The sequence below is a fragment of the Choloepus didactylus genome, chromosome 1 (assembly GCF_015220235.1).
Source record: "Choloepus didactylus isolate mChoDid1 chromosome 1, mChoDid1.pri, whole genome shotgun sequence".
NCBI lineage: Eukaryota > Metazoa > Chordata > Mammalia > Pilosa > Megalonychidae > Choloepus > Choloepus didactylus.
The window spans coordinates 1,926,429-1,950,841 of record NC_051307.1 but is presented as its reverse complement, the minus strand read 5'-3'; the positions used below and the strand labels follow the sequence as shown (position 1 = coordinate 1,950,841).

Here is a 24,413-nt window from a genome sequence, read left to right as displayed (position 1 = left end):
GCCAGCCACTTTGGGGGTCTGGCTCACAGACATCCCAGCAGCCCACGGGCGGGCCACTGCCCCTACTCCGACTCCCCGCAACGCTGGCTCCTCGGGGTCCCTCGGAAGACATGGGTGACCCGGTCCTCCTGCCCTGGGGCCAGCGGGTTCATCTGGAACGCTGGAGACTTGCCGGGGTACCCCTCTGTGGTCCTTGCTGCATGGACCAGGCTCAGGGCACAGCTCAGCGGCCCTGGGATGGGGGTTCCTGCGCTGTGCTGTGGGGGTCTATGCTGCGAGGGGCAGCTGGACCTGCAGGGGGGACCTGGAAGCAGTGGGTGGGGGAGAGGGAGAAAGAGGGGGAGGGAGCTGGGCCCCGGGCCCTGGCACAGGGCAGGAACCTGTCCCCCCACCCTCCTACTGGCCTCTGGGGCACTGGCTGGCCTCCTGCCGGTGACAGGATGGAGCCGCCCTTCCCTTCCCCTGCCTGCATCTTCCCCTATGCTGGGCTCCGTGGTGGGTGGCCCAGGAGAGCCCCGGGCGAGGGGTGCCGTCTGGGAACACAGTGGGATCTGCTGCAGGGCCAAATTTCAGACGAGGAGTGCAAATAAGTAAGCCCCAAAGGCTCCAGCCTTCTCAAGTCCTTTGTGTCTGACCTCAACTAAGCAGAAGGAAACTCCGGGACGGGCAGTGCCAAGTGCTGGGCAGCCGAGCCTCCCCTCTACAGGCAGGAGGCGCAGTGGGGGCTGGGCTGGGGTCCCTCCAAGACGCGGCACTCTCTCCTGGGGGCTACAGACCCAGAAGCCAGGACACTGGCCCGTGAGTCCACCGTGCTCTAGACGGTCTCCCTGCCACCCCCAGACTGAGCTCTCCCAGTCACCCCATAACACCACAGAAATGAACACGAGCCACACAGAGAATGATGAAGCAAGCAGGTATCACCCCATTTTATTGGCAACTGGCTAAAAGTTAAGGCATGCCAAACTTTAAGGCTTTCCTTGAGGTTACAATGTTGTGGCAGCTCCTAGCACTGTCCCGGAATGAGACTGGTCCGATTTTCCGGACTGCGTCTACATTTAACAACTGGCATCTAGTTTCAGCTCAGCAACCCAAGCTCAAGACAGTGGGAATTTACATACACATTACTGTATATTAATACAAAGTTCGCTAGAAAGTTTCTTTTACAAATAAACAGTAAAGTCAAAATTTGAAGGCTGCTATAAAATATTCAGGAATGTATCATAAAACTTTAAATTGCTTACTCAAATGCCCAAGAAGAAAAAGAATAAGGAATTTTTAAAGGCTATTTTCTTAGTTTGTGAAATTTCAGGGTAGAGATGTTAATTCACAGTACAGACATTACATAGCGAAAAAGGCCTAGCAAGTCGCTCAACGTTTTTTTAAATTATCTGTGCTCATCCGGCCGTGCATATGAACACTATTTGATGCGTAAGAACATTCTCGTGAACAGCACGATTATGAGCGTGAACTGCGTGGCATCGCGTATGCTCTGTGCCTAATGACCTGCTTTCCCACAGCTAGTGTTTAATTAATTCAAAGCAGCCTGGCTGCTGGGAGTTTCCGGTTTCTTTAGAAGCTTTTTGCTGGGTGACTGTGAGAAGTGCTGGGCCTGTTTCCTGAAGGCACTTGTCTTGGTTTTAAGGAAAGGCAGAGGACGCGTGTCCCCATTAGGGCAGCAGTAGCCCAATAACGACTCTCACGGTGGCCGGCCCTGAAGTTCTCACAACACCCCCTGGCCAGCAACGTGGCTCCAGGCTTGGTAGTTTCCCGGCAGAACACTGACCCGCCCTGCTGCCACTGAGCCCGGGGAATGTCCCTTTCACTGGCCTGGACAGGCCACGGAGGGGCTGGCCTCTGGCGCCCACCTTCCTCCCCGGAAGAACTTGCTGTCATCGGGACCACAGAGGGGACGAGGAGGTGTCAGGGAGCACACGCGGTGCACACGCCTTCTGCCCAGGGGCTTGGAGACGGGGGGAGGGCAGCCCTGTAGCACACTGTGCTTACAGAGGGTGCCGGAAAGCTACCCTGACAACCCAAATTTCCACTGAAAGCAAACCTTGATAGTCTGTTAATGATATAAACAGAAAAATCAGACAAGGGACCTAAGCTTTCACATGAAAGTTTTTTGGTGAAATCTTTTAGGTGGGGGGAAAAAATCCAAGAATCATCAGAGAACTGTGGAAGGTGATTTCCACTCTTGCTGAAAGCCCCTGGGTCCCGCTGAGGTCAGGAAAGCATCCCCGTCAGAGCTGCCTGAGTGACATCCACACACAGACGTGCACACACTTGCCCAGAGGTCAGGCACAGATTCAAGGGGAAACAGAGAGGGACTGTTCAATTCTCCTCATGAGACGAGCGTAATGTGACTGTCACGGCTGCGTGAAGCCGGCTGGTGGGAGGAGAGGAGCACGAGGCCAGGGCCGTGGAGGCTGGGGGCAGTGCGACGGGGCCACAGGCGTCGGGCCAACACCAGCTCACATGCTCAGGAGAGCAGGGGGTGCGCATGTCTCCTCCTCAGAAAGAAGACGCCAGTTTAATGTCTGAACTGAATTCAGAAACTGAGATCACGGGGGACAAAGGCACAAGCTTCCGGGGCCAAGAGGGTCGGGGGCCACGGCTGACCGTCTCCAAGGCCCGGCCCACACACTCGAGGTCAGGGGCAATCCGAGGGCGCCCGGCCCCTCCAGGAGCTGCTCTGAGCAGCGGCGCCCAAGTCTTCAGGAAGCTCTGGGATTGCCGGGTGACCCGTCACAAGTGTGTGTTAGTTGTTCTCAAATCTGGCATATGGGTTTTCTTCTTTAAACAAACCTGAAAACAAACAAACTTGAATCATGAATCCACTCATCCAATGGGAACCAATATTCAAGAAAGCAATACAGCTTAGGTAAGTTTCATATGAAGATGTGCTGAGGCTGTAAGAAAAACTGGTGTTCTAAGGAGGCTCAAATACTATACTTAACCTTTTTTTGAAGATCAAACCAGTTTTACTTTAAAACCAAAATACAATTTACTGGGAGCAATCATTCAAAGAGACCCCAGCAAATAAAGACTAAGTTAGGAGTCTATTACTTAGGAAAAATCCAAAAATTTAAAGCCAAAATTTCTTTCCAGAGTTGTTAGTTCACATGGGAGAAAACCCCTATGTTCCTTACTAATTGCTAACTTATTTTTAGACTTGAGGCCACAAAAAGAACTAAGACCATCAATTAACTCTGAAGGACTCTGATATAACAGGAATAAAATGTGAATTCAACTAAAAAAATAAATCTCTGAGACTTCCCCAAAGACTGGAGATTCCACTTCACGCTGCAGAAACACACACACACTTGAAAAATCTGTATCGTCCACCAAAAGCTCTGGAACCGCTGCAGTGCATCTCCTTCCTGCGGTTGTATTTTTTGGGCGCTGGGGGCGATGAGGGGAAGTTACGCCCGGTCAGCATCGGGCTTTGGGGGGTGAGGCTGGAGCCCATTTCTGTGAACTACCAAACACCAAGGGCCAAGTACAAGCCGCCTCACTCAGGCCTCACTGCAAGAGACCTCCTAGCTCTGCTCCTAGTTCAGAGGGAAAAACAAAGGTAAACTGGTGATAGGAAGTAAACACCCAACGAAAAGAAGGGTTCTGTCTACACTACAACATTTCATTTGTTAACTACAGTCTCCTCATGGGCTTTATCCCAGCTCTCCGCCGGGAGCTCCTGGGAATTCTAGAGCTGAGGTGCCCCGGTCTGGCTTTTTTATAAACCGTCACAAAGCTCGTCAAGGCAGTCACGGGGCCGGCTCACCAAGCTCAGAAGCAGAGCCTCTCGGCCACAGTCAGACGACACGGTGCCCCGGCCACCAGCCCTCGGTGCTGCGGAGGCGCCTCAGTAGCGCGCAGGTGAGGCCGGCCATGCCCGCCCCTGCACCTGGCAACGAGGCCGTCCACGGTGCACGTGTGCGAGTGGTGTGTGCATGGTGGGTGACTGTGTGTGAGTGGTGTGTTGCGGGTGCATGTGGGGGGGCATCCATCCTGTACGACATCACTGTTTATCAGATACCAGAGGACACCGGGGCACAAGCCCATGGGGGCCCCCCTCTGTGTGTGCCGTGCCCAGGAGTCAGGAGATGGGGGTCATGCGGGAGGGTCTCTGGGTGGCTGAGTACCCCTGGGAAGACGGAGGGGACGAAGGAAGGACAAGAAACCAGGATGAGCCAGGAGGGAGGCAGAGTCATGGGCAGTAACCCCTGGCTCCATGGAGCCCAAAGCCAACAGAAGGGGCCCCCAGATCGGGCTGTGGCCCCAAAAGCCCCAGGACTTGCTATGGCCGCAGGCGAGTGGCAGCAGGGTCTGCGGAGGCCCCTGGCCCTCAGATCGACGGGAAGCAGGGCCGGGGCTTACTGTGCTGCTAGGCTGACCCCCTGCCACGGCTCTAACCGCTCCTGGAGAAGCCTGTCCCCGCTGGGAAGGGCCCTAATGTGCCCCTAAGCCTCAGTATTTCCCAATACAAACAGGAGACCTGACGAAGTGCAACGTTCCTGATCAGCCTGATACGATCTCCTGGTCTGTGGGACCCGGCGAGCAGGAAACAGGCTGTGTGCACACCTCAGGGTCCCAGGCACTTCAGGGACCGTGCAGGGCCTAGGCCCGTGGAGGCCGGGGTTGGAGGCCATTCTTGCCTCTGCACCAGCCAAGGAGCAGGCACCATTTCCCAGAGACCAGGCAACCCCTGTGCATGCTCTAGAAGACCCAGATCATGCCCTGGACCGTGAAACCAGCACAAACCAGCCAAACACGAGAACAGCGTCAGTGCTTCCAAAGCCCAAAGGAAAAAAAGTAAAAATACAGTTTTTCACACAACTGGGTTATCCCCCAAATCTCCCAAATGGAAAGCAAACCTGAACAAGAAGAAACCAGAGACTCAGGAGGGGCAGCAAGGCCCACTGTGGCGAATGCCCCAAGGGGAAGGAGGTGCGTAGGGAGAAGACGGAAGGAGGGCAGCAGAGGACACGCCAGGGACGAGAGGCTCTGCGGGGACCACAGGCCACCCCCATTCTAAGGCAAACCAGGTGACAGGAGAGAGGACACAGATGGGCCATGTGGAGGTTCCAGGGCGCCCTGAGCAAACCCTGTCAGAGAAAATGGTTCCACGAAGGCGTCCGGTTGAGGGGAAAACGTCCCGAGGCCCGCTCTTTCGAGCTCTTCTCAGCAGAGCCCTGCTTCTGCCCCCAGAAAGGAAGACCCCCTGGCTCCCTGAGGCTGGCTCGAGCCCTAATCTACCGAAAAGAGAGTCCCATCCATTCTCACCGTATTTCTTTCTGATTTCATCATGTCTTGACTTCATTTCCGCTCTCCTAAAAAACACAAAGAAACATCGTTTAAGACCAAAATACGATTACAAACTAACTTCAAGAGCAGCCCTTCCGTGTCTTTGGGCAGAAGAGCTGGTGTGTCCTGTGCTTCCCGGGGGGAGCCGCGGCCCCTCCTGTTGGAACAGGCCCAGCCTGGTGTCCCCCGAGGCTGCCTCACAGCCTGTCGTTTAATTCTTTCCAATAAAAGCCACCAGAGTGCCCAGCACGACGATTCTGTAAAATCCTTTTTTCACGTAAAGGAAACATGCTGAGCAGTAAACACTCTATGTCAGATCCTGAAGGTGGTCAGGAAGTACAAACGTCTATTTTCACTCTGGCCCATGGAAAGCCCACCCAGCAGCTGCCATGAGGGTCCGGCGGCCCGATGGGAACCTCCATCAGCCGCAGCCCATGCACTCGTGCAGCACTCGATCCCCACACACTCATGCAGCCGGTGCTCCATGGGCCGGCTGGGCAGCGCTGACCGTGCACACGGGTGCTCTGTGACTCGGCTGTCAGCGGGGCCGGGGGGCCGGTGGATTCCCTCTCTACGCTGGACCCTGAAGACTGGGACCAAACCCCATCAGCCCCAAACTCTAAGAATCGAGGAGACTCCTGGCTTGTGGGTTTCCTCGTGCACGGCTCCTGCACTGACGCCCCTCGGCCCCTCTCCCCAGGGGGGCACGGTGGCTGTGCCCGCTCACCTCTCCTCCTGCCGCAGCCGCCTCTCCTCCCTCTCCCTCATGGCCTTCTCGTCATCCTTGTCTGGCTTCTGACTCCGCCGCCTCCGGCAGCAGCAGCAGTAGCAGCAGATGGAGACACCGAGGAGCAGGGCACCGCCCACCACTGACATCGTGATGATCAGGGCCTCGAAGTTCACTGCAGAGCCCAGGGGCGCCGCGTTAGCACTGTGTCCACTCGGCCCCACCGTGGAGTCGAGAGCCGTCCCTCAGGCGGGCTGTGGCCAGGCCGTGTGCCTGAGTGACCCACCTCCAGGCCTCCACACAGGAGAGCAGGGGCTGGACTTCCCTGTGTGCCCCGGAACAGTGCTCAGCGCCACCCCAGAGGGGGTGCAGACACCTGCTACCATGTGCCGAGGGTGGAATCAGCCGTGCACTTTTTTCATGCACACACTCATTCACTCACAACCAGCAAGCCCACGCCCCGGGGGATAACGGCCCAGTAGGGCCCAGATGGGCCCCTCCTCGGAGCTCACGCAGGGACACAGGAAAACAAGGAGGCCAATCCCACACACAGGAGGAGAGCCAGGAAGCCACAGCAGGCAGGAGGAGTGATGCGCCCACACCAGAGACCACAGTCATTTCAGAGATGTCAACGTGCAAACACACCCTCCAGCTTAGCACAGACTCATCAGGTGAGAGACAGCAGGGAAAGAAGGCAACGGCAGCACAAGACAGCGAGGAAAGACAGCGGGCTGCAATGACAGAAAACATGACAACAACTAACCCGAAGCTGACAGAAACACAAATGGTCAAAGACAGGAAAAACGCCAGCTTTGCTGCGAAAGAGACAAGTGCCTCAAATAAAGCAGAGCCCGCCGCAGCAACTCCACCGCTTGGCAGGCATTCCGGGTACAGAAAAAACCACGGGCGAGACCCCCACATGGGAGCGGACAGGCCACAGGCTTGGTGAGGAGGGGGCGGGAATCCACGCCAGGGGCGGGAGTGACACCATCCACTCATCCACTCATGGTGCGCCGGGGAGCCGAGAAACGGCTCCAAGCCCACCCAATCCCCCTCAGCCTTGAGGTGCTCCTCCAGACCCCCAGGGACCTCAGTTCCTCTCCCAGACCCCACAAGCTGTCACCAGCTTCCTGATACTGTGCTGGGCCTGTCAGTGGGCTCCTTTCTGGCAACTTGTTTATTGAGTGGACACTGGAATTTTTAAAAAGCAAAGTTTTTGCAAGAAGCAAAGTAAAATAATGACTTACCCCAGCAGACGCCCCAGCGTGCAGAACTCAACTCACAGAGGGAACGAGGCGGCAGGATTTTTGTGACCGGGTAGTCTAGACACGCCTTGTTCGTGTTGCACCACAGGCACTGGAAAGGAGAGACGCCAGCCTTGGAGAGGCGACGTGGGGCCCAGGGACCAGGTGCCCGAGACCCCTCCCGCCCCCGCCTCCCCGGCACGGCCCCTTGGCTCACCCCTACGCCCTCCCACTCTCCTCCAGCTGCTCCTCCACCCAGCAGCCAGCGCGGACACCACCGTGTTCCCCTGACCCCCCAAGCTGTCCCCTGGGACAGCACCCAGGACACCACTCCACAGCACCACCAAGGGCTGAGCATTCCCGCGGCTGACACAACCCCCAGCAGAAAAAAGCCGGGAGACTGAAGCGAAGAGCCTCAGAAATGCCCCAGGAAGGGCCGGGCCCCAGGCTGTGCGGCCCGGGTCCAACAATCAGAAACTGGAGCAGCAGCTCGTTCCCCACCGGCCGTGTGGACACCACTCCCGTGGCAGGCGCGAGCTGCTCAGGCCCACGGGGCACACAGCGCAGCCACGGGCCTCTCCCAGCAGAAACCCTGAATCAGGGAAGGAAAACGCAGGCTATGCCGGCTTACAACGCCCCTGTGAAAGGTGAGGGGAAGGGGAGGGGAGACGCCCTCGGTGCAACCCCAAGGACAAAGGCACCGTCCTGTCAGCTCCAGGGGGGCTCAGTGCCAACTGCAGGGACACGAGGAGCTGCTGGGCATGGAGGGCCACGGGGTCTGTGGGCGCACGGGGGAGGGGGCCTGCGGGAGCCAAGGACCCTCAACAAGGCAGCGGTGTCCACGGCCACTGGTGATGAACTTCCCGCACCCGCAGGCCCTCCTCCTGCAGGATGGTCCCTGGAAGGGGCCCCACTGAGCCTCTGCCCCGCCCGCTGGACGATGAGGAGGGTAACTGCACCCCAGGCGCCCTGCTCAAGGTCACACAGAGGGGCCCCAGCTCCAACCCTCACCCGCAAACCTCACTGAGTCCCGCCAGACTGGGGACCTAAATTTCTCACTGACTGGGAGGCCCGTGCACCTCCCTCCTTGCCCTTGTCCCGTTTCCCACCCCAAAGCACCTGCTGCACCCCTGGCAGCAGAGGGAAAACGCAGGACATCCCAGCTCAAGGCCTCGCTCTGAGGTTTAGGGCCGGCCGGCTTTCCTCTCGACAGGGGCAACTCTTAGGAAGGGGAGCCCTCCTGAGCAGAGAAGTGGGTGAGAGGAGCCCTGTGCACCCCCAGAGGTACTCACTGCCAAGGCCCTGGGCCCACCCAGCCCCTGCCCTCCTTGGGCCTTGCAGGTGCCAGGACTCTCGGGGGGAAAGCCCTGCCCCAACCCTGTGGCCCGGTGACCCACTGCCTCCACTCGCCCACCTGCACCCACCTGTGCCCGCCCTGCCAGCACCGACCCCTGGCCTGGGCAGGGGCCCCTGCTCCTCTGCCACCCAGGCCTCCCACACCTCCCACAGACACCTCTTATGGGGGTAAATAACGTGCCAACAGTGCTCAGGGGTGTCCACAGTTTTCCCGAGACAATGCACCATGCCTGAGAAAGGCCTGCATAACCCGTAATAACCAGCACAAAAATACGCCCCTAAATCCTAAATAGCAGATCCCTGACGATACACAGTAACTTTCTAGATCTAGAAACGGCGCATCTGCTTTTGGATTATAATTTGTGTGCTACTTACAGAAACGTTTTTCAGGCACTCTTCACAGGTTCTGTTTGTGTTCTGAGAACAAGCTGTGGGAAAGAAGGAATAAATACACCTCTGAGAATCACGATCTGTCAGACCAGCTGGGGGGGGGGTCTCAAGGACACTGGCAACAGCCTCCCTGGGGCCCCCCAGGAACAAGCTTCTTCGAGGCCAACAAACAGTCCCCGAGAATTGGCTGCCAGCAGAGCTCCACGGAGACGAGCGGAACAGCGACACACAGCTGTACCCCGCAGGAAGGGCTCAAGACACAGAAGGCTGCTTATGTCTAATTCCGGGCCCCAGCCCAGACCTCCCGGCGCACCAGCCATCATCTGGTGTGACTGCGGGACCGCGACACTGGCAAGCAGCGCCCCAGTGTTTCCAGAGCGCTCCCAGCAGCCCTGCCTCAGGACCCCAGGGCCCCGCTGGTTCCAATGGGATGAGAACCCCTAGGTGCCACTGCTGCTCAAGGGGCTGCACTCGAAGCAGCCGACAGCTTTGGAAGCTGAGTGGAAATAAAGAGCTGCTGTGCAAGAAGGGATTTCCAACATGCCATCAGGCCGCTACCACAGCCTGCCCTCCACCCTGCCGTAACTCACGCATGCACACGCGCACACACGCGCACACACCGAAAGAGCCGTGTGCCAGCAGCCTTTCTTCAGGAAGAAGGTATCGTCCTGTTGATGCCAATTTGTACTGTAAACTTGCAAGCTAATAAATCCCCACTGTAAAAGCCGACCCATTTCTGTATGTTGCATTTCGTCAACTTTACAGCCTCTTCAATAAAACAATCCTGATTTCACAATGACAGGAAATAAACATAAGGGGAATAAGCACAGAAAAAGGATGAGAAGTTTCCATCTGGCAATGTCAAGGTCAACACCGGCGCAGGTAGGAGCCACCTGTGGACACCAAGACCCCCGTGTCAGCATGTGTGGGACGAGCCACGGTCTCCAGGCACCCCTCGCACATCAGTCATCGCTTGTGAAAGGAAACGGACATGACAGAAGGACCGAGTGATAGCCTACACCTCCTGGGGGTAGGTGGGGGGCACCTGACCTGAATCTCAGGGAACCCCAGACGAACCCAGGGAGGGCCTCCACACACCCGCTTTCTGAACACAGGTGAGGCTGAGGCGCTGTTTTGGGTGAAGCAGGTGAGCACCTGGGCTGTGTGTTAGGTGAGGTACCAATGCCAGGTGCGGGTATGGTAAGTAAACTCTGGTTTAGGATGGTGCATCCTTGCTCTTCAGAGACCCCCCCTGAGGAATCTGGGGGCAGAGAGCCACACGGACAACTTCCTGTCAAGTAAGACCAGGTGGGCATGGCGAGGCAGTGGGCAGCAAGGGGCAAACTACAAATCCAGGGGTGGCTCAGGAGCTCCCTGCACAGCCCGTTGACTGCTGGAAGCTTTGGGAAGTTTTTCTAAATGAGCAGTTGAGGAGGGTGGCACTGTGGAAACCCTGCAGCTGCCTCCACGTCCCCACTCTCCGTCCTTTTAAAAAGTTCTACAGGAGACGGTGCATCATCTCCCTGCACCACAGGAGACAGGGAAGATGGGGCATAAGAATCCCTCAAGGGGAAGTTCCTTCTAAAGCCGTTTAATAACTGGCCTTGTGTGAACTAAAAGAATTTTGCTCTAAGAGAAACTCCGCCAACTTCTCCCCCTCTGGGTGGAAGAGGCCCTGGGACTGCAGCCCAGGAATCCTCCCGTCCCTCCTCCAGCAGCCAGCAGGTTTTCAGTGGAAGGGGGAGACGCCACTGTCAAAGAATCCTCAGCAAAACAACGTCCACAGCAGTGAAGAGGTCATTCGGTTCCCTCAACTGAAAACATGCCATCTTTCACAGCCAGAAAGGAAAACACAGGAACCATTTGCTTCTGCCTCACACATGGGCCGGTTCTCTTTCTCTACGTGGCCACTCTCTCTCTGATCTTGCCACAAGGTGCAGAAAACTGCGGGCTTGAAAGCTAGAGATGAAAACAAGCTCTGGCAGACCAGAAGTGTCCCCAGTTTCTGAGATCCTGGGATTAAAATCTTCAACTTAGATTCCACTTCTCAGTGGTTAGAGAAGTTTAAGTTCCATTCACCTCGGAAAGTAGACAAGGGAAAAAAAGGTTCTCCTATTAAGATAAACTAAACCACGACCCACAGTGAGTTCCTGCCTCAAGATTCAGCTGAGTCAATTAATTCAGTGAGTATGAAGAAAACGTCTGTACCAAGAGACATGCTTTTTAAAAATGCAGAAACAGGTAGGTATATTTTTATACTGTGCGTGTACCTCACACAAAGGCCCCATAAGGAGTGCATGCAGAACACCTAACTCCTCAGCTTCGGATAAGAAATGGGAAAATTCGTTTGGACAAAAAAGTCCCATTCGTCCCACTACCTCAGTAGAAAATAAAGAGGGGTGGTAGCATATATCACAAATAAGTACCGTTTGCAGCCACCAGGGAAAACACCTGGCAGGTCCTCAGAAAGTGAAACACAGAACCACAACACAACAATCCCACTTCTACGCAAATACCCCAAAGAACTGAAAGCAGGGATCTGGACAGGTATTTGTGGAGCAACGTCCACAGCAGCGTCATCCACAACTGCCAAAAGGTAGAAACAACCTGTGCCCATTGGCAGACAACTGGACCAACACCATGTGGTCTGGCCACACTCAGCTGGAAGGAGGCGTGATGTCCTGAGACTTGGCAACAACGTGGATGAATCCTGAAGACACCGTGTTGAGTCGAATAAGCCAGACACAAAAGGACAGATTCTGCATGATCTCACATAAGTGAAGTAACTAGTATGTACAGATTCAAAGAGACAGAAAGTAAGTGTGGGTTACAGGGGAGGGGGGTGGGAACTGATGCCACCTGGGTCCGGGTTCTGTTTGGGGTGATGGAAGAGTTCTGGGGAGGGCTGGATGTGGGAGTGGCACAACGTGGTGGACATAATCTCTGAACTGTATGCTTGGGAACAACTGAGATGGGAAATCTTACGTTGTGTATATGCTTTCACAATTAAAAAGAAAGAAAGAAAGAAAGAGACGGACTAAAGAGACGATGGCAATTAAATGCAATCCATGATCCTGGAATGATCTAATAATGGACTAAAAGCCCAAAAGGACATTATTGGGGCAAATGGAAAAACCGGAATGTAAACCGTAAGCTTCGCATCATATTAAATTTCACGAACTTGGTAACTGCACTTAAGGTGGTTCCATAAGTGAATTTCCTTGTTCTTAGAAAATGTGCACGGAAGTATTAAGTGTTCAAAGAGTATGATGGATACAACCTACTCTCAAATGTTTAGAATACAGTCAGACAGACGGATGGATCAACAGGCAGGCAGGCAGATGATCTGGCAAATGTGAAAAGTTGGTGCATCTGGGTGTCTGGGTAGGGGATACTGGAGTTCTCTCCATGTGTTCTGAATTATTTCTGCAACTGTCCACTAAGCTTGAAATTATTCCAAGACAAAAAGTTTAAAAAGTCCTGTGCATATACTGAAACAAGGCCGTACAGTTCTCAACTGAGGGGGTGGGGAGGAGAAGCCTGAGGAGCTTTTTGCAACTTCAGATCAGATCCCCTCTCCAAATCCAGAGTCCCCGACAGGGGCCCCCAGGGCTGGACCCACCTCCTCCACTGCCCTGTTCCAGCCACACAGTTCTCCTTGGGCTCTTTGTTTAGGAAGAGCAAAAGAAGTACTTTCAGGGGTCATCTTCCCTACAGATGTACAGAGAAAGCTCTCACCTGGAGTTTCACCCCAGACACTAAAGTGGGGTCCAAACACCCCATCAAGCCTCCTTTAATCTTGTTAATTTTGCTCTAAAGAGCTTCACTCTGTTGCGGGTTCCTCATGTCTCCATTCCACCAAAACACCACGTGATGTCTGAAAGTGCGGGTTTGGGGTTGGTGTGATGTAGTCTCTGAGTTCAGAGTAGCCTTGCAAGGAGGACGCTTTTTCCAGTGTTAGCCACATTCCTCCCGCCCTGACAAGATCTCCTCCGCACAGGAACCTGGGGGCAGATGGGGAGACAGGCTTGTGCAGCTCCCCCCAGACTCCCGTGCGTAGAAGGCATTAGCGTCTCAGCTGACACCCACAGGGCCGTCCTGGCTGAGCCCCCAACTCGCAGCCCGCCTGCATTTGCCTCAGTCTCTGCATCCTCTTGGGGCCAGGGGCAATGTTAAATCAGAGCGGCCGAACGGTCCTCCCGAGTCTGAGCTGGCCACTGCGGGCATTCTGTGGGCACACCCGATCTAATCACGAGGGCAGGCACGCCCGTAAGGTGCAATAAAGCCTTTCTGGTGCGATCACCGACTCCTCCTCGGGCAAACACCCCTACCACCCACTCACCGGAACGTAAACTATGGATTAGGGTTAAGAGTTTCATTGTACCAATATTGCTCCATCAGTTATAACAAGGGCACCACACCAATGCAGTGTTAATAACAGGGAAAACTGTGCAATGGAAACCCTGTGCTTTCCGCACAACTTTCCCGTAAATCTACAACTGCTCTAATAAAGTACTCATTTCACATTAATCCTCAGAGCTCTACATAGACTGAAACCAAGGCAATCAACTTCTCCGTTATCAAACTGAGACCGTGATTGTGTGGCTTTGCCAACACCCAAGTCCATCTGGCAGTAGATAAGGAAGAACGCAGCCCTGTGCTGGAATAAACACTCAGCAAGGTCAGAAGAGAAAAAACAGAACCCCACAGCTCTGGGCTCCTGTGAACTGAGAAAATACAAGCCCTTGGGCTTGGTGCCGTCTGGTTCCTGTCCACAGCAGGTGGCCACAGCACCCCCCACAAAGTGGCCAGGGGCACCCACGTTCCCCAAACAAGGCCGACCACCACCCTCCCCAGCTTAAACCGTGGCCCACGCCCACTCCCACCCCCCCACCCCCGGGGTCTCCAGACAGCAACCGGCTGCCCCTGTCCAGACCCCTCTCCCCACTCTGCCCAGCCCACAGGAGACTGCCCTCCTGCCCTGCTCCCCTCCTCCGATTCTCACAGCCTGGGGGCCTTAGGTCAGGTGGTTTCTACAGAAAGTCCCCCTCTGCCCATGGGCCAGGCTCCCAGGACCTCAGCTGCCCCAGGACAGGAACTCTGCCGCTGCGAGCAGGTGGGGTAGAGTGGAGACCATACCCCAGCCCCTGGCTTCCACTCACAAGCGCCACAGCATTCCCTCCGACAAAAAGGTAACCCAGGTGTCCACGGCATCCGAGCGCTCTCGACAGGGGGCCCTTGCCCCTTCTCCAGGTGACACAGGCTTGACAAGGGGTGAGACCTCACGCCCTGACCCACCCACCGGCCATGTCCTTCCCGATCCCAAATCTCAAACGGAGGCTCGCTGTCAAACGGGGGCTGCCAGGCGCCGCCCGGCGAGGGGCGCTCGCTGCAGAAGCCACCGGGGCAGGCGGCCCTGCAAAGGCCGGCGAGGAGCCCCAGGAGGACGAGGCCGGCCCCCCGCTCGCGCCTCTTCCGCCCCGAGAGCCGCTTCCGCGGTGGCTGTCCGCGTGTGCACGGGGCTGGGGTGGCACCCCGCGACCGGTGAGCAACCCTCCAAACGCGCGCGGAGCGGCAATCTCGGGCGTGGAGGGGGAGGGAGTTGGGGGGCGCGGGGTCGGGGCGGGGGACTGTCGGCGACGCAGCCACCGAGGGGCGCGGGCCGGGCGGGCGCGACCCCACCGCCGCCCCGCGTCAGGGCCTCCGCCCGCGGACCCCGCCCCACGACCGCGGCACGGACCTTTCCCCGGGATCTCGCCCCGCCCCGGGACCCCGCCCCGCCCCAACCGACGGCCTCCGCGCCAGGACCGCGCCCCGGACCCTCACCGGGGGTCTCGCCCCCGCGCCCGCCCCTCAGCCGCCCCCGCCGGAGGCCGCGGCCCCGGGCCTCACCTGCTCCGGGCGGTTGCTGCGCAGCGGCGGCGGGGACGAGCAGGAGCAGCGCGGCGCCGCCCAGGAGCAGCCCCCAGCGCGCTGTCGGGCCGCGGGCCTCGCCGGGAGCCATGGCGGCGCGGGCCCGGTCGGCGGGTGGTCGGTGGGTGGTCGGTGGTCGCCGGACGCCCGCCGCTCGCACGTCCATACGGCGACACCAACCGCGGCGTCCTCGGACCGGAAGTGGGGCGGGGCGGGGCCAGGCGCAGTGCGCAGCCGCGGCACGCTGCTCGCCCCGCCCCCTAGCCCGCCCTCTAGCCCGCCCCTGGCTTGCGTCCCTTCCTCCCGGCGCTCTGGGGTGGCGAGGGGCGACTGCGGCTCCGTGCGCCTGCGCCGCCTGGCTCGCGGGCGGTTCCGTGCGCCTGCGCGGCTCGGCAGGGCTGCGGCTCCGTGCGCCTGCGCAGCGCTGCTCGGCTGGGGCTCGAGGCGGCGGACGTCGCGGAGGGGCGTTCCCAGGTGGAGGGGCGCCTGCAACCTTTACCCCGCAGTGGTGGAGGGTTCCGCAGAGACCAGCGCTCTCGTCCCGTTCCAGGTAGGCTCAGGCCCGCGTCGCGGCCACCCCCGCCCCGGCCGTCCCCGTCCCCGGCCACCCTTTCCCGCAGGGGCCGGGCCCCCTCTCGCCGGCCTGACCTGTGGCCTCGCGTGTCCTCCTGCGAGGGCTCCTTGACCACTGGGGAGCCGGAAGGCCCCGGACCAGCTGACCCGCCCGGCTGCTGGGGGCTCGCCGAGGTCCTGCGGGGTGGGGCGGGGGCGGCCCGGGGCCGGCGGGGACTCGGGGACACGCGCCGCCTCCCCTTCTTCCTCGGAGCTTTGCCCGGTGATCCCGTCGTACCTTGGGAGGGTGTAATTCTTCATGTACGTTCAGAACATGTGAAACAACCTCGAAATTCAAACTTTTATTATTGAAACTATCGTTTAAATTCCCCAGAGAAGCTTTGTTCGTTCTTGTGTCTCATTTTCTCATGGGTAGTGCAGTCTCAAACGCGCTTGGATTCACTGGTTTTGTTGCTGAGACCGCCCTTTGCACCTGATGGGGAGACGCTCCCCCCGCTTTACTCCCACCTCCATGCTCCCTGCCCTTCTTGTGTTGGACTCTGTTCTGTAGGATACTCAAGTTCAGAAGATAAAAAGTACCAGAATCATTTCAAGGTTTGTAAAAAGAAATAAAACAAAATAGAGTTACTCTGGCTAAGAGATTTACAACAGAAGCAGGAGGTCACTGTGGAGGTGACTCAGGCTGGCCGCAGCAGCGGTCACAAACCACCACAGGATGCAAAACCTCGGGCAGTGTGTTCTCAAACCCCAGGACATGGACACCAGAAACCACAAGGCGCAGACCTCAGTTAACTATTAACCTGAAGGACAATCGGAGCACCCAGATACTGTGGACCACAAACAATCTGTCTGATCTTCTTTTCCTTGCTTGGAAGTACCAAGACAGGACGCACTTGGGCTTCTCCTTGGGTCTGTGCTCCCCAAATTGCAATTCGAAGACCCCAAATAAACGCCGCTGTTGCCTTGCAGCTCAGTTGGGTATTTCTGGCTGGACAGGCTACATAAGAAATGATGAAGATACACATACCCAGAAGTTGTCTTTTTAAGACTTTGTAAGACTTGGGAATTGTTGGGTGGATTTGGGAATTGTTCAGGAACGGTAAAGGAGATCCACCCTCAGGCTCACACAGGGTGATGGTCCCCTGTGGCCACCCTGCCCACCCTGCTCAGCACCCACCCCTGGCTCAGGGGCCCTGTGCACAGATCAGTCATGGAGTCAGCCTGGGGTGCAGTGTCCGCCATTTGTAGTGTCTCCGGGCCCCAAAGCCACTGCTGGCTCCTGTTTCCTTGCTGTCCCACACCTATCTCAGTCCCAAGGGAGGTGGGGAGGGGGTTGCACTTTACTGGTCTTCTGGGGTGGGCTTTGCAGTTTCACCTGGGAGGTGCTGAGCCCCCTGGGAGGAAGGCACTGAGCAGAGAGCTAAGACCAATTGCCTCTGTTCAGGATGCTGGAATTCAGCCGTGTGGCCTATAACATCCTCCAGACCCGCTCCAGGAGAGGATCCCAACGTGGTTGGACTTCCACTTGTCCTTGGCCCCCGGGGCCAGCATGGAGAGCTGCGCTCTCTGGCCAGGAGGACACCATCAGTGGCTGTGTACTTACAGCTTCTGCGATGTGCAGGAGCCTGAGACAGCACCGCCGCCCCAGCCCCATTGCTGCCGTCGGGGAGAACCTGACCTGGAGCAGAGCCTGGGCACCGCACATCATAGGGCCGGGAATGGTGCACCAGGGGCTGGGAACCAGGCACTGGGGGCTCAAATCCCAACCCCACTGGTTTCCACCCGGTGTCCTTGACCCAGTCACTCAGCCTCCATGAGCTGTGCTCGCGGGAGCCGTGGTCCAGGGACCGGGGCCCACGTGAACTCGGTCTTGGAGCCGCCTCTTCCCGTTCAAGTACTGAACGTCTTCTTTGGATTTTTGAATATATAAAATGATGTTTAAAGATTCGTTTGTCCTAGGGAACAGAGTAAACACAAGCCTGGTTTTAGAACTATGGCCCCCCCAAGCCAACATTTTTCTATCCTGACAACACAACCATGAAATGTACTAATTTAATGATGGTTGATGAATGTGCCAGTTTGGATGTATCATGTCCCCCAAAAACACCATGTTCTTTGATGCACTCTTGTGGGGGCAGACAAGTGTTAAGTTGAAACCTTTGGATTAGGTTGTTTCCGTGGAGATGCGACCCACCCAACTGTAAGTAATAACTCTGATTGGATAATTTCCGTGGAGGTGTGGCCCCACCTGTTCAGCATGGGCCTTGGTTAGTTTACTGGCGCCCTATAAAAGCTTAGAAGTAGAAGGACTTCAGAGAAGCTGCAGCTGAGACAGGCATTTTGAAGACAGCTGTTGGAAACTGATGCTGACCTTTTGGAGAGCACCGTTTTGAAATGCAACCTGGGAGCAAGCAGACGCCAGCCACATGCCTTCCCAGCTAACAGAGGTTTTCCGGATGCCAATGGCCTTTCTCCAGTGAAGGTACCCTGTTGTTGATGCCTTACCTTGGACACTTTATGGCCTTAAGACTGTAAGTTTGTAACCAAATAAACCCCCTTTATAAAAGCCAATCCATTTCTGGTATTTTGCATGATGGCATGATTAACAAACTGGAACAATGGACATTAGTCTTTTGTAAACATTAACCAACGCAACACAACTACATTTTAAACAACACTGTCACCAATGGCATTTTTTTTAGATTTTTATTTTGAAATGAATTCAGACTTACAGTAACAGTTGCAAAAATAATACAAATCCCATACACAGAACTCCAGCATACCCCAACCCGCCTTCACCGATACCCCAATCTACCAACTTTAATATTTTGTCACTTTACCATTTCTTTCTTTTCCTCCCTCCCTGTCTATCATCCATCATATATTGTTGTCTTCTGAACATATGAGAGCAAGTTGCAGACATCCTTGAACAAATAATATAATTCAAATATACATTTTCTATGAACAAGAATATTCATTTATGTAATCACATTAAGTGTAGTTAAGAAGTTCAAGAAATTTAACATTGATATAAAGCTTACATTCTATATTTCGTTTTTTTCTTTTGTCCCAATTGTGTCCTTTTGAGCCTTTTCTCCTCTATTCTTAGATCTCATCCAGGATCATCTGTGACATTTAATTGTCATTATCTATTTAGACTGTCTTTTTTTTCAATTGTGGAAACATAAATACAGCATAAATCTTCCCATTCCAACCCCTCCCAAGCATTCCATTTAGTGGGATTGATCACATTCACAATGTTGCAATGCCATCACCTTCCCACCATCCATTACTAGAAATTTCCCTTCACCCCAAACGGAAACCCTGCACTCATTTCTTATTAACTCCCCATTGCCCCTTCCCCCACTTCTCATAACCCATACTCAACTTTTCATCTCTATGGTCATATTCTCTGATACTTTCTTTGTGTTTACTGTGGGGCTTAAATTTAACATCTTAAGTCTATAACAATCTTGTTTTCTTTCAACCAACTTAACTTCAATAGGACACATAAACTATGTTCCTGTACTCCTCCATTTGCCCATCTTTACGTAGTTGTTGTCAAAAATTGCATATTTTACATTGAGTCCGAAACCACTGATTTATCATTACAGTTTATGTATTTTAGATCCTGTAGGAAGTAAATAAGTAGAGTTACAAATCAAAAATACAGTAGTATTGGTATTTATATTTACCATGTGATCGTTACAGGAAATCTTTATTTTTTCGTGTAGTTTCAGTCAATTGTTTAGTGTCCCTTCCTTTCAGCCTGCTCAGTTCCCTTTAGCATTTCTTATAGGACTGATCTACTGGTGATGAAGTCCCTCAGCTTTTGATTATCTGGTAATGCTTTCATCTCCCCCTCATTTTTAACCTCCAGGTGTTTGTGAATTTTCTAAGTCTCTGATGGTTATTGACTTCTATTTGTATTCCATTGTGGTCAGAGAATGTGCTTTGAATAATTTCAGTTTTTTTAAATTTATTGAGGCTTGTTTTATGTCCCAGCCTATGGTCTATTCTGGAGAAAGTTCCATGATCACTAGAGAAGAGTGTGTATCCTGGTGATTTGGGATGTAATGTTCTATACATGTCTATTAAATTTCTCTATATATCTCTCTCCTTTCTTTGTTTCTCTGTCTGTAGGGCTCCCTTCAGTATCTGAAGTAGGACAGGTCTTTTATTAGCAAAATCTCTCAGCATTTGTTTGTCTGTGAAAAATTTAAGCTCTCCTTCAAATTTGAGGGAGAGCTTTACTGGATAAAGTATTCTTGGTTGGAAATTTTTCTCTCTCAGAATTTTAAATATGTCATGCCACTGCCTTCTTGCCTCCGTGGTTGCCGCTGAGTAGTCACTACTTAGTCTTATGTTGTTCCCTTGGTATGTGGTGAATTGCTTTTCTCTTTCTGCTTCCAGAACTTGCTCTTTCTCTTCAGTATTTGACAGTCTGTTCAGAATATGTCTTGGAGTGGGTTTATTTGGATTTATTCTATTTGGAGTTCGCTGGGCATTTATGCTTTGTGTATTTATATTGTGTGGAAGGTTTGGGAAGTTTTCCCCAACAATTTCTTTGAATACTCTTTCTAGACCTTTACCTTTCTCTTCCCCTTCTGGGACACCAATGAGTCTTAAATTTGGACGTTTTGTTTTATCTATCATATCCCTGTGGTGCATTTTGATTTTTTCAATTTTTTCCCCATTCTTTCTTTTGTTCTTTCATTTTCCATTCTGTGGTCCTCGAGGTCACTGAGTCATTGTTCAGCTTCCTCTAGTCTTGTACTATGAGTATCCAGAACCTTTTTAATTTGGTCAACAGTTTCTTTTATTTCCATAAGATCATGTATTTTTTTATTTACTCTTGCAATTTCTTCTTTATGCTCTTCTAGGGTCTTCTTCATGTCCTTTATACCCTGTGCCATGGTCTCGTCGTTCATCTTTAGTTCTTTGATTAATTGCTCCAAGTACTGTGTCTCCTCTGATCTTTTGATTTGGGTGTTTGGGTTTGGGTTACCCATATTGTCTGTTTTCTTCATATGCTTTAAAATTTTCTGTTGTTTTTGGCCTCTTGGCATTTGCTTTACTTGATAGGGTTCTTTTAGGATATGTAGGATTATTCAAAGACTAATCTCTCATTTGTCAGATCTGCAGCTTGGTGGTGTACACTTTCTCTAACTAGCAGATGGCATCCGCGAGTCACCTATTCCCCTCAAGTCAGTTCTCCCCAGCTTTGTCTTTGTGGTGTGTGGGGATCTGATTCTTGTGGGGTCCAATTGGTGCACCAAGTTTGGGTGTGTTGTTGGAGCTGTCCGCCCTGAATGTGGGGCGTGTGTCTGAGCGGTTAGGGAGGCAGGGCAGCTTTAATAATCAAACCTCCCAGGTGTTTCTGGAGATTTAAGGCTGTTGCAAGAGTCTAAACCTTCATTTCAGTCTCGCCACAGATTGTCTCTGCAGCTGACCCACAAGTCCTTGGTATTGGCGTAGGGTCCCCAGGATTTCCAGGTCGGTTCCTCTTCCCAGTCGTGCCCTTCTAGGGCCTTTGCTGAGGGAAGGCTGTGCTAAGTCACAAGTACGAGCCATTCCTCAAGGGAAGCCCTGGGCCGCTGGGCCATGTAGGGGCATTCCCAGCCTGCTGTAAAGATGGCTGAAAAGATGGCTGAATGGGGCATGTTAATTTCCCCCTTTTTGCACAACTCCACCTTCCCAGCTCTGGGACAATTAGCTGTGGGTGTGCGAAAGGCTATGGTCCAAGCCCGATTGTGGTGTGTGCACGGTGTTGCCAGAAACACTTCCCTCCCCACTGGGTCCCTTGGCGCGGCTCTAGGCTATGGCTCTGGTGCCAGGCAGGAGCGTTCCCCGCCCACCGTGAAGATGGCTACAAGGGGCATGGTTATTTTCCCCTTTTGACTCCCCTCTGCCCTCCCCGCTCCGAGACAGTTAGCAGTGGGTGTGCGAAAGGCTATCTTCCACACCAGACATTGAGGCGTCCGCACAGCCCTTTCCTGCCGCGCTTCACTGTGCAATTCTCGCTGCCGTATCTGCAGCTGCTTTTGTTTTTTTTTTAAAAGAAGAACTCGTCCACCTCCAAACGCCAACCCACGGTTTCCCCACATGACAGCGTGGCGGCAGGACTTTCAGCAGGCTCACGCACTCGTTTCAGAACGCAGACTCCCGGTTTCTCCAAGTGCACGGTCCCTGTGGATCTAGCAGCCCTTGTCCAGCTGGTGCATCGCTGGAACTGGTGTTCTGGGTCACTTTCTGGCCTCTACCTAGTATTTTTCATGGAGGGTGTTTTCTGCCCTGTCTCTCCTAGCCGCCATCTTAGGTTCTCTCACCAATGGCATTTTAAAGCCACACCTTAAGTTCTGGGTCAATCCAACAATACAGAAGTTCAAAACACCTTGGTAATCATGGCCCCCATAATGCCAAGATCTAAAAGGGGGAGGGGGAGGAGCAGCACTACTTAACTTATAACAATGTATCTGTCGTCCACAGATGTGTGTTCAGTTGTCAAAGATGCTTTGAACTCAAGAATGACCAAGGGACACATTATCAGCCAAGCACAAATGAGAATGACTCTTCACAAAAGAGGATGGCTACTTGGAGCTGTCTGGAATTTTAAAAAGCATATGCTTTTCTGCTTCTCCGAGAGGAAAGCTCAGTCTGGAATTAGATTGACAATGGCGCCCACCTCCCCTGAAATCACAAAGGTTGCTGGGGAGTCACAGACACCTGTGAGGGGCTGTGGCCAGTCCTCATCCTGGGAAGTCAGGAGCACACACTAAGAGGCCATCTTCCTCTTCCTTTTCTGTTGTGTGCTGATCCACACCCTGGGGGAGATATTGAATCTAAAGAACAGGCCCCACAGACCTTAAACCTGGAAACCACGAACGAGCAGCCCGAGATGCCGACCGCACCAGGAATTCTCCGTTGCAGGCCCCTCCCCGAGGCTGACAGTACAGGTTTCTCCCTCTTCTCTGACTGGCAGGAGGTGGGGCACGCGGAGCTGCCGCACACCAACCCCACCCTGGGCAGCTTTCGGCCACCCTGGGAGACCATCCGTGATGGGACATCTTTCCCTGCTCTCTTGGACTCTTTGTGCTGTGTAAGTGACAAGGAGATTATCTGCCCTTTCTGGATTCTTTATTCTGTGCAGATAATAAAGAGATCATTTGCTGGAAGTTTATCCTGCTCTGAACCTGTGTTCCAGGACGTCCCGTGTGGCTGCTCGCGCCAGGTGATATCAACAGGAAGCAGGAGAGTCAGTCCCAGAGCCATGGGGAGGGAGGGCCAGGAGCCCAGGCCAGCTGCGGTCTGGGGGTGGGCTGAGGCCAAAGCCTCCCGCGGTCCACCCGAGGGTGCGCCAGCAGCTCCTGCACGGGAACTGCTCAGAAAAACGCTCCACGAGCTCCTGGATATTGCCGTCACTGCTGGCCGGGCTCTCACCAGAGTTGTTTTTAACCAGTGGGAGTGTTTATACTGTCTGGTTTCTTTTCATCATGGTGACTAAATTCTTCAGTAGGTTAAAGAATTAAAGAATTTCCTCCAGCAAAGCTTTTACCAGAGCAAGGGAACACATTAAACCATCATAATCATGAGCTCTGCGGGGTGGTTTCTGCTTTAGCTGAGGGCAAGGAAAGCACTTGTGGGCCTAGGGCTTCGGGAGGGAGCTGGGAAGGTCCGGGCCTGGGGTCTGTGGGTCAGGAGTCAGCAGGGGCTCTGGCTGGGGCAGGGGGAGGGGCAGAGGGAGGGGAGGGGCAGCACCCACTGGCCAGAGCCTGTTTTCCGTGGTTGGATTCCAGGATGCAGCGGCCCACACTTCCCCTGCATGTAGGATGGCTCCAAAGGGGGCTGTGGGTGGAGAGGGCTCCCGCCTCACCATGGTCATTAGCCCCGTGGGCTTTGGAGCTGGTCCCTTTGGCTGCCACTCTCATGCCAGGCCTCCAGGGCCCAGGGATGCCCCCCATTTACCCTTGACCAAGACGTGGGAAAATGCCCCTCACCCACCTTAAGGTGCAGGTGGGTTTCTGAAAGCACTTCCCCAGCCAGTTTCCTGGAGCCCTCCCGGCAGGGGGATGGAGGCCCCCGTGACCCCATGACCCCTCCCCAGCACCTGGGAGCTCACAGAAAAGCCTGGGGCTCTGTAACATCAAGGTCACGCGGCCACTACGAGGCAGAGCTGGGCTTGGACCCAAGGGCCACTCTCAGAGTCTTTCCCGGCAGCTCCGCTGACTTCCCCACACACCCTGGAACTCTGCGAAAGGATTATTTGGAAACTACCAGGGAAATGCCACAAAGCCACAAAATGGGCCGGGTTTACGGACTGAGGGCAGCCGACTGTACCGTTACCGGCCTGCTGATGGACGCCTCAGGCTGGGCCTTCTCTGCCCACACTGGGAACCAAAGCAGCGTGCAGGCTGGGGTGGGCCCAGGGCTCCTGGGGGCCAGGCTCGCCTGGGGGTGTGACCCTCCCTCTGTCACCTCCCCACCCAGCACACGTCACACAGGCGGCATCCCCGGACCGCACCTTCTGTTGATAGTTAGACTTTCCTCATGTACCTGGAGCGCATCCGAATCCCCTGGAGGGCTGGTTCCAAACCAGACTGCCGCCTCCCACCACGAGCTTACGATTCAGCAGGGCTGGGTGGGCCTAGGAATTTGCATTTCTGACAAGCTTTGGCTGCTGGTCCGGAACCAGCCCTTGCCAAGCACTGGGCCAGGTCAGGGGTCTTAAGTCCGGCTGCACAGCCATCTCCAGGGGGCCCTGAAGAACACAGACCACCCAGCCCGGAGGGTAACTGAAGCCGGCGTGCGGGCCGGGACTGTTTGTAGCTCCCTTGGTACAGGCCGGCCGAGATGCCCAGGGCTGGCAGGTGTGGGGCGAGCGGGCAGCCGTGCCCACTGGACTG

The 24,413-nt window shown here is 54.5% G+C and overlaps 1 protein-coding gene and 1 long non-coding RNA gene across 2 annotated transcripts; one reads left to right on the top strand and one right to left on the bottom strand.

The window, feature by feature from the left end:
* Positions 1 to 899: 899 nt before the first annotated feature.
* LOC119529701 (PTTG1 interacting protein) lies at positions 900 to 15,138 on the bottom strand. Its single transcript, XM_037830338.1, has 6 exons — positions 14,917 to 15,138; positions 9,010 to 9,062; positions 7,282 to 7,390; positions 6,035 to 6,209; positions 5,287 to 5,333; positions 900 to 2,808 (listed from the first exon to the last, which is right to left on the bottom strand). The coding sequence occupies exons 1-6, from the start codon at positions 15,101 to 15,103 to the stop codon at positions 2,762 to 2,764; spliced, it is 618 nt and encodes a 205-aa protein (XP_037686266.1). The 5' UTR covers positions 15,104 to 15,138; the 3' UTR covers positions 900 to 2,761.
* Positions 15,139 to 15,323: 185 nt separating this feature from the next.
* LOC119529697 lies at positions 15,324 to 22,685 on the top strand. The gene is made up of 2 exons (XR_005215916.1): positions 15,324 to 15,487; positions 22,000 to 22,685. It is a non-coding gene; the product is annotated as an uncharacterized LOC119529697 (long non-coding RNA).
* The last annotated feature ends 1,728 nt before the right edge of the window (positions 22,686 to 24,413 follow it).